This window comes from Pristiophorus japonicus, chromosome 4 (assembly GCF_044704955.1).
Source record: "Pristiophorus japonicus isolate sPriJap1 chromosome 4, sPriJap1.hap1, whole genome shotgun sequence".
Taxonomy (NCBI): domain Eukaryota; kingdom Metazoa; phylum Chordata; class Chondrichthyes; family Pristiophoridae; genus Pristiophorus; species Pristiophorus japonicus.
Window position 1 is genome coordinate 159,780,403 of NC_091980.1, and position 13,711 is coordinate 159,794,113.

A 13,711-nucleotide genomic window follows, 5' to 3' on the forward strand; every position below is an offset into this window, starting at 1 on the left:
ATTTGCGGCTGTGAGTGAAGATTGGTGGAAGCTGGTTCACTGGATTATTGAGACTAACACCATCTAAGGCCATTCAGTGAACATCAGAATGCCAGAACTTCGAAAAAATCTTCTCACTTACATTGTGTTTACTGAGGCGCCTCGCTGCTGGGTCAGTAAATCCTCAAAGTCACTATATATATGCACTGAGTAATGCTAAGGTCTGAAACTTGCCCCAATAAATCTAGGCTGACACTCTAGTACAGTGTTGAGGGAGCGCTGCACTGTCAGGGGTGCCGTCTTTCAGATGAGATGTTAAACTGAGGCCCCGTCTGCTCTCTCGGATGGATGTAAAAGATCCCACGGCACTATTTTGAAGAAGAGCAGGGGAGTTATCCCCAGTGTCCCGGGGCCAATATTTATCACTCAATCAAAAAAAACCCAGATTATCTGATCATTATCACATTGCTGTTTGTGGGAGCTTGCTGTGCGCAAATTGGCTGCTGCGTTTCGCACATTACAACAGTGACTACACTCCAAAAGTACTTCATTGGCTGTAAAGCACTTTGAGACATCCGGTGGTCGTGAAAGGCGCTATATAAATCCAAGTCTTTCTGTTAATGCCCCTGGACTGGAGAGGGAGACCGGATCAGAGAAGTTCCCCATTTTCTGTTCTCTCAGTGATTCCTGCTACAAAGTCTATACATGCATGGAATGGGGTGGAAGCGATTATGTGACTCCCTAGATAGTCAATAGTCTCCCCACTCTAATGAGGTTCTAAACATTGGATCAAGAGACCAGAGGTCTGCAGGAGTCTGATAGGCAATACTTGAACCCGACTCACCACCTTGAATACAGCGGCGGGGCTGGGGTGGGAGTAGAGAACATTAATCAGGGAGGAGAAATAGTTGGAAAAGATACTGCGATAAAATATATCCTCAAACTGGCTTGTGGAAGGGTCACCAGTGGTGAGACCTTGTCACCAACAGTAAGCCACTAGTTGAAATGACCAAGAAGACACTACACCTGCGGCTGCCCTACGACACTGGGGCCTTTCTTGGTCACTTTGTACACGTTGATTTCCTTGTCTTCGTTTCGGTGAACAATTTCGGAGTTGAAATGCTGCGGGACGAGCTTGTTGTGAAAGTTCATGGCCCCCATGGACTCGCGCATCTTGGAGCAGATGTAAATGACAGTGTTCGCGTTGCTCAAGTGCCGCAAGGTCCTTAGCAGCGAGGGGAAGTCCTGCGGGCTGTAGACAATATCCGAGCCCAGGATCACGTCGTAGTCTGTGGGGAACTGGTCCTGGTTTTCACCCCAGCGCAGGGCCGAGACTTTAGAGTGCTGTTTGATGGCAGCCGGGATGTTCTTGTCGATGTTGAACTCTATCTGATTCAGCACGATGGGTTGGTCGGTCAGGGTCACTTCCCCACCTGCCAAAACAATCGCAAATGGTAAGCACACGCCTTTGGCAGCAATGCCGAAAATGGGAGATGTGGCCAACAAGTGATTCTGGGGCAAAGGCAATCAACACAGCAAAGGCTGTTCAGTGAAATGATAAACTCCTGCAGTGGTTGCAGTGCTGAAAGACCAACGAAACAGCAGAGAGGCAGCAAGTTAAATCTTAGTGTCAGCTGTGCCTCAGTGGGAAGCACTCTCAGGGACTTGAGAACATAAATCTAGGCTGACACTCCAGTGCAGTGCTGAGGGAGTGCTGCACTGTCGGAGGTGCCGCCTTTCAGATGAGACGTTAAACCGAGGCCCCGTCTGCTCTCTCAAATGGATGTAAACGATCCCTTGGCACTATTTCAAAGAAGAGCAGGGGAGTTGTCCTGGCCAATATTTATCCCTCAATCAACATATCAAGAACAGATTATCTGGTCATTATCACATTGCTGTTTGTGGGAGCTTGCTGTGCGCAAATTGGCTGCCGTGTTTCCTACATTACAACAGTAATTTCCTACATTACTCCCACAGAGTCAGACTCATAGAATCGTAATATCTTCACACTGAGGACACCTTCCATCGTGTCAATCCCTCTGACCCACCCTCCAACCCCTCCTAGCCCACCCTACACTCCTTTCTACCTACACTCTCTCCACCCTACATCCTTTCATGGTGTTCCCCTCACACTATTACACAGTCTTCTCTAAAAAAATGTTCCCTGAACCCCAAAGCTGTGGCCCTATTTATTCTCCTGAGCTGCTCCTTCCTCTTGCGCCTGCAGTGGTTTATCGCCCCCAACTTCCTTTCCCCATTCTGCTACACCACTTCTCTTTTAAACCATGTTGGTCCAATAACGGTAAGCGAGTCGCAGGTGGGTAGAGGAAATGCTTCAAGGACGCCCTCAAAGCCTCCTTGAAAAAGTGTAACATCCCCACCAACACCTGGGAATCCCTGGCCCAAGATCGCTCAAAATGGAGGAGAAGCATCCAGGAAGCCGCCGAACACCTCGAGCCCTTTCGCCGAGAGCAAGCGGAAGCCAAGCGCAAATAGCGGAAGGAGCGCAAGATAACCCAAGCTCCCCACCGACCCGTCCCTTCAACCACTGTCTGCCGTGTAGGTCCCGCATTGGACTCATCGGTCACCTGAGAACTCATATTTTTGTGGAAGCAAGTCATCCTCGACTCTGAGAGACTGCCTAAGAAGAATTGGTGTGAGGTGGTACGTTTTGGTAGGAAGATTGACGAGACCACATAATCCTTGGAAAATAAGTGGGGTAGAGGAGCAGAAGGATCTGGAAGTACAGATACACGTATCGCTAGTAAAAAAAAAGCAAGCAAAGTACCGGGGTTCATTTCTAGAGGGATAGAATTGAAAAGCAGAGAAGTTATGTTAAGCATGTATAGAAACTTGGTTACACTACACTTGGAGTACTGTGAACAGTTCTAGTCTCCATGTTATAAAAAGAATATAGAGGCACTGGAGAAAATGCAAAAAAGATTTATTAGAATGATACCAGAACTGAGAGGTTATACCAACAGGAAAGATTGAACAGGCCAGGCCTCTTTTCTCTAGAAAAGAGAAGGCTGAGGGGTGACCTGATAGAGGTCCTTAAGATTATGGAAGGGTTTGATAGGTTAGATGTAGAGAAGCTGTTTCCACTTGCAGGGGAGACCAGAACTAGGGGCCATAAATATAAGATAATCGCCAATAAATCTAATTGGGAATTCAGGAGAAACTTCTTTACCCAGAGAATAGTTAGAATATGGAACTCACTGCCACAGGGAGTAGTTTAGGCGGTTAACATTAAAAGGAAGCTCGATAAAGGCAGCGGGAGAAAAGAATAGAAGGATATGTTGATTGGGTTAGATGAAGAAAGGTGGGAGGAGGCTCGTGTGGAGCATAAACACCGGCACGGACCTATTGGGCTGAATGGCCTGCTTCTGTGCTGTAAGTACTATGTAATACTACCCTGGTCATTCTCACTATGTAATCCATCCTGTTCCATTATAGTTCATTGCTTTCGCTCACACTCAGAAAGTGCTACGGCTTGGAGTCTTTAACTCACCCAACAGGATGGCAAGAATGCCCACGATCCCAGTGCCCGACCCCAATTCAATCACCTTCTTCCCAGAAAAACTGATCTTTTCTTGCTCAAAGAAACTGCAGAGAACAAGGCCCTGAAAAAAATGTTGCATTAACATTAGAATAAGTTCACCTACAACTTTTCACAAAAGGTTATAATCCCAGTATATGATGTTGAGGATGGTATAAACACAGCACATTGATCCAAAGAGGGTTTTAAGTTGATTACGTGATGTTGAGGGCATAAACCCAGGACATGGTGGCAGGGAGGGTGCTAACCCAGCCCATGGATCCCAGGAGGGTACGTACCCAATACATGGTGCCCAGGAGGGTACGTACTCAATACATGGTGCCCAGGAGTGTATGTACCCAATACATGGTGCCCAGGAGGATATGTACCCAACACATGGTGCCCAGGAGGGTACATACCAAATACATGGTACCCAGGAGTGTATGTACCCAATACATGGTGTCCAGGAGGGTACGTGCCGAATGGATGGTGCCCAGGAGGATATAACCCCAATACATGGTACCAATGCTATGACATTGGCTCAACGACATGAAGGAAGGTTGGTGAAGGAGGTGTCCCCAGCCTTTCTCACTCAGTGCAGTGGGTGTGGACTAGCTACAAACATTCAAAAGGGAGCTGGACGAGTTTCTGGAAGGGACCGATATCACTGCTTATAAATGGTTGATGGGATGTTGGGTGATATCCCTTGTGGTCACTGTTACCTCCTGGAATTTGTTTTTAATCCCCTTCGAGGATTGGAAAGGAATTGCCCAGAATGATCTTTTCCTGAATTGGCCGAGGATCCAGTATGTGAGTAATTTGAGACATGGTGAGTGGTAAGTGCAGCATACGCAGGAGAAACAGATGACTTTGAACCTATCATTCCCACAGCTCTCCACCACTGGAGTTTAGCTCAACTCAGTCTGAGTCGTTGTAGAACAATTCATAGAGATTGATTGCTTTGATTAGAAGAGATTGAGTTGACTAGGCCTATATTAGAACATAATATCATAGGAAATAGGAGCAGGAGTAGGCCATTCGGCCCCTCGACCCTGCTCCGCCATTTAATAAGATAATGGCTGATCTGATCATGGACTCAGCTCCATTTCCTCGCCCGCTCCCCATGACCCTTTAATCCCTTATCGCTCAAAAATCTGTCTATCTCTGCCTTAAATATATTCAATGACCCAGCCTCCACAGCTCTCTGGGGCAGAGAATTCCACAGATTTATGACCCTCAGAGAGAAGAAATTCCTCCTCATCTCAGTTCTAAATGGGTGACCCCTTATTCTTAAACTATGCCCCCTAGGTCTAGATTCCCCACAACTGGAAGCATCCTCCCTAAATTTACCTTGTCAAACCCCCTCAGAATCTTACATGTTTCAATAAGATCACCACTCATTCTTCTAAACTCCAATGAGTATAGGCTCAACCTACTCAACCTTTCTTCATAAGTCAACCCCTTCATCTCAGGAATCAACCCAGAGAACCTTCTCTGAACTGCCTCCAATGCAAATATATCCATCCTTAAATAAGGAGACCAACATTGTCTGCAGTACTCCAGGTGTGGCCTCACCAACGCCCTGTACAGTTGCAGCAGGACTTCTCTGCTTTTATACTCCATCCCATTTGCAATAAAGGCCAACATTCCATTTACCTTCCTGATTATTTGCTGTACCTGCATATTAACTTTTTGTGTTTCATGCACAAGGACCCCTAGGTCTCTCTGTACTGCGGCATTTTGTAATCTCTCTCCATTTAAATAATTTGCTTTTTTATTTTTCTGCCAAAATGGATAACCTCACACTTTCTCACATTATACCCCATCTGCCAAATTTTTGCCCATTCACTGAGCCTGTCTATATCCCTTTGCAGATTTTTTGTGTCCTTGCAACTTGCTTTCCCACCCATCTTTGTATCATCAGCAAACTTGGCTACATTGCACCCGGTCCCTTTATCCAAGTCATTAATATAGATTGTAAATAGTTGAGGCCCCAGCATCGATCCCTGTGGGACCCCACTGCCAACCGGAAAATGACACATTTATCTCGACTCTCTGTTTTCTGTTAGTTAACCAGTCCGCTATAATAAGAACATAAGAACATAAGAATTAGGAACAGGAGTAGGCCATCTAGCCCCTCGAGCCTGCTCCGCCATTCAATAAGATCATGGCTGATCTGGCTGTGGACTCAGCTCCACTTACCCGCCCTCTCCCCGTAACCCTTAATTCCCTTATTGGTTAAAAATCTATCTATCTGTGACTTGAATACATTCAATGAGCTAGCCTCAACTGCTTCCTTGGGCAGAGAATTCCACAGATTCACAACCCTCTGGGAGAAGAAATTCCTTCTCAACTCGGTTTTAAATTGGCTCCCCCGTATTTTAAGGCTGTGCCCCCTAGTTCTAGTTTCCCCCATCAGTGGAAACAACCTCTCTGCCTCTATCTTGTCTATCCCTTTCATGATTTTAAATGTTTCTATAAGATCACCCCTCATCCTTCAGAACTCCAATGAGAAAAGACCCAGTCTACTCAATCTATCATCATAAGATAACCCCCTCATCTCCAGAATCAGCTGAATGAATCATCTCTGTACCCCCGCCAAAGCTAGTATATCCTTCCTTAAGTAAGGTGACCAAAACTGCACGCAGTACTCCAGATGCGGCCTTACCAATATCCTATACAGTTGCAGCAGGACCTCCCTGCTTTTGTACTCCATCCCTCTCGCAATGAAGGCCAACATTTCATTCGCCTTCCTGATTACCTGCTGCACCTGCAAACTAACTTTTTGGGATTCATGCACAAGGACCCCCAGGTCCGTCTGCACCTCAGCATGTTGCAATCTCTCCCCATTCAAATAATATTCCCTTTTACTGCTTTTTTTCCCAAGGTGGATGACCTCACACTTTCTGACATTGTATTCCATCTGCCAAACCTTAGCCCATTTGCTTAACCTATCCAAATCTCTTTGCAGCCTCTCTGTGTCCTCTACACAACCCGCTTTCCCACTAATCTTAGTGTCATCTGCAAATTTTGTTACACTACACTCTGTCCCCTCCTCCAGGTCATCTATGTATATTGTAAACAGTTGTGGTCCCAGCACCGATCCCTATGGCATACCACTAACCACCGATTTCAAACCCGAAAAGGACCCATTTATCCCGACTCTCTGCTTTCTGTTAGCCAGCCAATTCTCGATCCATGCTAATACATTTCCTCTGACTCCGCGTCCCTCTATCTTCTGCAGTAACCTTTTGTGTGGCACATTATCAAATGCCTTTTGGAAATCTAAATACACCACATCCATCGGTACACCTCTATCCACCATGCTCGTTATATACTCAAAGAATTCCAGTAAATTAGTTAAACATGATTTCCCCTTCATGAATCCATGCTGCGTCTGCTTGATTGCACTATTCCTATCTAGATGTCCCACTATTTCTTCCTTAATGATAGTTTCAAGCATTTTCCCCACTACAGATGTTAAACTAACCGGCCTATAGTTACCTGCCTTTTGTCTGCCCCTTTTTTTAAACAGAGGCGTTACATTAGCTGCTTTCCAATCCGCTGGTACCTCCCCAGAGTCCAGAGAATTTTGGTAGATTATAACGAATGCATCTGCTATAACTTCCGCCATCTCTTTTAATACCCTGGGATGCATTTCATCAGGATTGGGGGACTTGTCTACCTTGAGTCCCATTAGCCTGTCCAGCACTACCCCCCTTAGTGATAGTGATTGTCTCAAGGTCCTCTCTTCCCACATTTCCTGTGACCAGCAATTTTTGGCATGGTTTTTGTGTCTTCCACTATGAAGACTGAAGCAAAATAATTGTTTAAGGTCTCAGCCATTTCCACATTTCCCATTATTAAATCCCCTTTCTCATCTTCTAAGGGACCAACATTTACTTCAGTCACTCTTTTCCGTTTTATATATCTGTAAAAGCTTTTACTAACTGTTTTTATGTTTTGCGCAAGTTTACCTTCGTAATCTATCTTTCCTTTCTTTATTGCTTTTTTAGTCATTCTTTGCAGTTGTTTAAAATGTTCCCAATCCTCTAGTTTCCCACTAACCTTGGCCACCTTATACGCATTGGTCTTTGATTTGATACTCTCTTTTATTTCCTTGGTTATCCACAGCTGGTTATCCCTTCTCTTACCGCCTTTCTTTTTCACTGGAATATATTTCTGTTGCGCACTCTGAAAGAGCTCCTTAAAAGTCCTCCACTGTTCCTCAATTGTGTCATCGTTTAGTCTGTGTTTCCAGTCTACTTTAGCCAACTCTGCCCTCATCCCACTGTAGTCCCCTTTGTTTAAGCATAGTACGCTCGTTTCTGACACAACTTCCTCACCCTCAATCTGTATTACAAATTCAACCATACTGTGATCACTCATTCCAAGAGGATCTTTTACTAGGAGATCGTTTATTTTTCCTGTCTCATTATACAGGACCAGATCTAAGATAGCTTGCACCCTTGTCGGTTCTGCTACATACTGTTCTAAGAAACAATCCCGTATGCATTCTATGAATTCCTCCTCCAGGCTACCCAGTGCGATTTGAGTTGACCAATCGATATGTAGGTTAAAATCCCCCATGACTACTGCCGTTCCTTTTTCACATGCCTCCATTATTCCCTTGATTATTGCCCACCCCACCGTAAAGTTATTATTTGGGGGCCTATAAATTACGCCCACCAGTGACTTTTTCCCCTTACTATCTCTAATCTCCACCCACAATGATTCAACATTTTGTTCATTAGAGCCAATATCGTCTCTCACAACTGCCCTGATATCATCCTTTATTAACAGAGCTACCCCACCTCCTTTCCCTTCTTGTCTATCTTTCCGAATCGTCAGATACCCCTGTATGTTTAATTCCCAGTCTTGACCACCCTGCAACCATGTTTCTGTAATGGCCACCAAATCATACCCATTTGTAATGATTTGTGCCGGCAACTCATTTACTTTATTTCGAATGCTGCGTGCATTTAGGTAAAGTGTTTTAATCCTAGTTTTTAAACCATGATTTTTAGTTTTGACCCCTCCTGCAGCCCCTTTATATTCAGTGGCCCTTTTTGTTTTTTGCCTATCCATGCTAATATATTACCCCCAACCCCGTGAGCTTTTATTTTCTGCAGTAACCTTTTATGTGGCACTTTATCGAATGCTTTCTGGAAATCCAAATACACCACATCCACTGGTTACCCTTTATCCAACCTGCTCGTTACATCCACATAGAACTCCAGCAAATTTGTCAAACATGATTTCCCTTTCATAAACCATGCTAAATCTGTTTGACTGTATTATGCTTTTCAAAATCTCCTCGAGAGTTTAGAAGAATGAGAGGTGTTCTCATTGAAACATACAAAATTCCTGCTGGGCTTGACAGGGTACATGCAGAGAGGATGTTTCCCCTGGCTGGGGAGTCTAGAACCAGGTGTCACAGTTTCAGAATAAAGGGTCGACCATTTAGGACTGAGATGAGGAGAAACCTCTTCACTCTGATGGTGATGAATATCTGGAATTCCCTATCCCAGAGGGCTGTGAAGGCTCAGTCTTTCAGTATATTTAAGACTGAGATCGGTAGATTTTTGAATATTAAGGGAATCAAGGGATATGGGGATAGTGGAGTCGAGGTAGAAGATTAGCTTGGATCTCATTGAATGGTGGAGCAGGCTTGAGGGGCCGAATGGCCTACTCCTGCTCCTAATTTTTATGTTCTTATGTTCTGATCAGTCAACAACTCCATTATCGTTACATCATGTGACTACCAGGATAGGAAAAGGCCAACTCGATGAACCTTGGTCTTTTTACATCTAGCAAGTCTTATCTTCTGCTGCATGTTCATCAAACAGAGCTGCCTCAATATGGGCAAGGGGATTGGGAGGGAGCGGGGAGGGGGCTGAGGTGATAATAATAGGAAGTAGAGGCAACAGGTTTGCTTTTCATCTAACGGTTCAAGGCATCTATGCCAAACGTTGGTGTTCGATATGTAAACTTGTATTTACTCTGTACAGCCACCAGAGGGCTCATCCCCTGGAGTCCCAAGGGATCCCATAATCCCTTGGGATCACAGGTATTTAAGGAGGCTACACAGGTTGGAGAGGCACTCTGGAAACCTGCAATAAAAGACTACGGTCACACTTTACTTTGAGCTCACTGTGTTCAGTCTGATTCTTTCTCCATACACTACAACTGGCGACGAGATACAGATAGCGAACCCAAAGATGCAGAGAACAGTGGGCATCTTGGAGAAATTTTCGGAGAGAGATGATTAGGAAACTTTTGTGGAGCGACTCGACCAATACTTCGTGGCCAACGAGCTAGATGGGGAAGAGAGCACTGCCAAACGTAGAGCGATCCTCCTCACCATCTGTGGGGCACCAACGTATGGCTTCATGAAGAATCTGCTCACTCCAGCGAAACCCACAGAGAAAACATACGACGATTTGTGCACATTGATCCGAGAGCATTTGAACCCAAAGGAAAGCATTCTGATGGCGAGGTACCGGTTCTACACCTACAAAAGGTCTGAAGGCTTCGAAGTGGTGAGTTATGTCGCCGAGCTAAGATGCCTTGCAGGACATTGCGAATTTGAAGGACATTTGGAGCACATACGCAGAGACTTTTTCGTACTTGGCACTGGCCACGAAACCATACTTCACAAACTTTTGACTGTAGAAACCCCAACCTTGAGTAAGGCCATAGCGATAGCCCAAGCGTCCATTGCCACCAGTGACAATACAAAGCAAATCTCTCAGCACACAAGTGCTGCTACAAGTACTGTGAACAAAGTGATGTTGTTTTAAAATTGTAACGAACAGGGCAGGTCACACCTACCTGCAGCTACACATCTCAGAGTCCACCATCAAGGGTGATGAATGCAAGGCCATTAACACCTTGTTGGCGCTGCGGTGGTGATCATCGTTTCCATTCATGCCGATTCAAAGAGTACGTTTGCAAGGGCTTTGGAACAATGAGACACCTCCAACGAGTGTGCAGGCGAGTTGCAAAGCCTGTTAAACCTGAAAACCACCATGTTGCAGAGGAGGACAGATCCACAGAGGATCAAGACAAACCAGATCCTCAGATCAAGGAGGCAGAGGTACATGGGGTGCACACATTCACCACGAATTGTCCACCGATAATGCTGAATACGGCATCAGGTCCACCAACGCGAAGATGGAGGCAATCGAGAATGCACCGAGGCCACAGAACGTGACGGAGCTGCGGTCGTTTCTGGGACTCCTGAAATACTTTGCTAACTTCTTACTGGATCTCAGCACACTGTTAGAACCACTGCATGTCTTACTATGAAAAGGGGATGAATGGGTTTGGGGCAAAATCCAAAAAAATGCCTTTGTAAAAGCGAGAAAATTGTTATGCTCAAACAAATTGCTTGTGTTGTATGATCCATGTAAGCATTTGGTGCTAGCATGTGATGCGTCGTCATATGGCGTCGGGTGTGTTTTGCAACAACCTAATGATTTCGGGAAACTGCAACTGGTTGCTTATGCATCCAGGAGTCTATCTAAGGCTGAGAGAGCATACAGCATGATTGAGAAAGAAGCGTTAGCGTGTGTCTATGGGGTAAAGAAAATGCATCAATACTTGTTTGGGCTAAAATTCGAATTGGAAACTAACCATGAGCCACTTATATCCCTGTTCTCCAAGAGTAAAGGGATAAATACCAATGCATCGGCCCGCATCCAGAGATGGGCGCTCACGTTGTCCGCATACAACTATGCCACCTGCCACAGGCGAGGCACAGAAAACTGCATCGTTGCTCTCAGTAGGCTGCCATTGCCCACCACGGGGGTGGAAACGGCGTAGCCCGCAGATCTAGCCATGGTTATGGAAGCATTTGAGAGTGAGCAATCACCCATCACTGCCGGGAGATCAAAACCTGGATAAGCCAGGACCCCTTATTATCTCTAGTCAAAAGACGTGTGCTTCACGGGAGCTGGTCCAGTGTCCCAGTGGAAATGCAGGAAGAGATAAAGCCATTCCAGCGGTGCAAAGATGAAATGTCTATACAGGCAGACTGCCTTCTGTAGTGGAACCCAAGAAGGGCAGAGACATCTTCATCAATGACCTCCACAGTACTCACCCAGGTATCGTAATGATGAAAGCGATAGCCAGATCCCACGTGTGGTGGCCCGGTATCGATGCGGACTGAGAGTCCTGAGTTCACAGATGTAATACATGCTCGCAGTTAAGCAATGTACCCAGGGAGGTGCCACTAAGTTTATGGTCTTGGCCCTCCAAACCGTGGTCTAGGGTACACGTCGACTATGCAGGCCCATCCTTGGGTAAAATGTTCCTTGTGGTTGTAGACGTGTACTCCAAGTGGATTGAATGTGAGATAATGTCGGCTAGCACATCCGCTGCCACTACTGAAAGCCTGCGGGCCATGTTTGCCACACAAGGGCTACCCGATGTCCTGGTGAGCGACAACGGGCCATGTTTTACCAGTGCTGAGTTCAAATAATTCATGACCCGTAACGGGATCAAACATGTCACATCTGCCCCGCTTAAACCAGCGTCCAATGGTCAGGCAGAGAGAGCAGTGCAAACCATCAAGCAAGGCTTGAAGAGGGTAACTGAAGGCTCGCTGCAGGCTCACCTATCCCGAGTCCTGCTTAGCTACCGCATGAGACCCCACTCATTCACTGGGGTCCCACCTGCTGAACTGCTCATGAAAAGAGTACTTAAGACAAGGCTCTCGTTAGTTCACCCTGATCTACATGAGCAGATAGACAGCAGGCGGCTTCAACAAAGTGCATACCATGATAGCGAAATCAATGATCCTGTATTTGTATTAAATTATGGGCAAGGTCCCAAGTGGCTTCCCGGCACTGTCATGGCCAAAGACGGGGGCAGGATGTTTCGGGTCAAACTTTCATTCACCAGAAACACTTGGACCAAATCAAACTCAGATTCACGGACTATCCTGAGAAACCCACCTTGGACCCTACCTTTTTTGATCCCCCAACATACACACCAGTGTCAATCGGCACCACGGTTGACCACGAAGCAGAACCCATCATCCACAGCAGCCAAGCAGGGCCCAACACACCAGGCAGCCCAGCAAGGCCAGCTGCACAGCAGCCCAGCGAGGGCCCAACAAATGATTCAACAACACCAGCTTTCACACCGAGCCGATTAACCAAGGCAAGAAGGGCCCCAGATCGACTCACATTGTAAATAGTTACACTACTGACTTTGGGAGGAGAGTGTTGTTATATATGTAAACTTGTATTTACTCTGTACACCACCAGAGGGCTCATCCCCTGGAGTCCCAAGGGATCCCATAATCCCTTGAGCGCACAGGTATATAAGGAGGCTTCACAAGTTGGAGAGGCACTCTGGAGACCTGCAATAAAAGACTAAGGTCACACTTTACTTTGAGCTCACAGTGTTCAGTCTGACTCTTTCTCCATACACTACAATTGGACTTACAGCCTCCCAGATTATTGCTGATATCCCAAGGTTGCTGCTGAAATCCCGAGTGATCTTCAAAGTGTTCCCGCAAAACAGATAACGACTTTCTAGTTTGCTGAGCTCCTCCTTGGAGCCAGGGCTACTGGAATGCTGCTTTCCCGGCTGTGCTTGCATTGTTCTCTCCGAGCACACTCTACTGCTCTGAGCCTGGCTGACCCTCCTCGATCTCCAGGCAGCTTCCTTGCAGCGGCTGGATGTGAGTCTCTGTCGAATACAATACAGACTCTGATCTGGAAACACCATCAACTTTATCTATAATAAAAACGGAAAATGCTAGAAATCTCAGCAGGTCAGGCAGCATCTGTGGAGAGAAACAGAGTTAACATTTCGGGTCGATGACCCTTCGTCGGAGCTGGTAAAGTTTGAGATGTGACAGATTCTTGAGGCAGTGAAAGGGGGAGGGGAGGAAAGAACAAAAGAGAAGGTCTGTGATAGGGTAGAAGGCAGGAGAGATTTGAGACACAAAAGGGATGATGGGCAAAAATGAGCTGGTAATGGGACAAGTTAGGAAACAAAAGATGAGTCTACATAGGGTGTGAATGGTGGAATAATTACCAGCTGCCATGGGAAAGAAACAAAAAGCGGGGGGGAGGGGTTAATAAAAGTTTAATAAACTTTATTTAATTAGTCTCTCTTCTCTCACCAACAAGTTTGGTAATGACGCATTAACACAATATTTAAGAGTTTTTGAAGGGT

The 13,711-nt window shown here is 45.8% G+C and overlaps 1 protein-coding gene across 1 annotated transcript in view; it reads right to left on the bottom strand.

The window, feature by feature from the left end:
- Positions 1-999: 999 nt before the first annotated feature.
- The window catches only part of LOC139262707 (EEF1A lysine methyltransferase 3-like), a 53,463-nt gene continuing 40,751 nt past the window's right edge, over positions 1,000-13,711 (bottom strand). Inside the window, exons 2-4 of the mRNA XM_070877859.1 lie at positions 12,974-13,267; positions 3,491-3,602; positions 1,000-1,412 (exon numbers count right to left, since the gene is read on the bottom strand). Coding sequence (XP_070733960.1) covers positions 1,000-1,412; positions 3,491-3,602; positions 12,974-13,267 — 819 coding nt within the window. The remainder of the gene's footprint in view (positions 1,413-3,490; positions 3,603-12,973; positions 13,268-13,711) is intronic.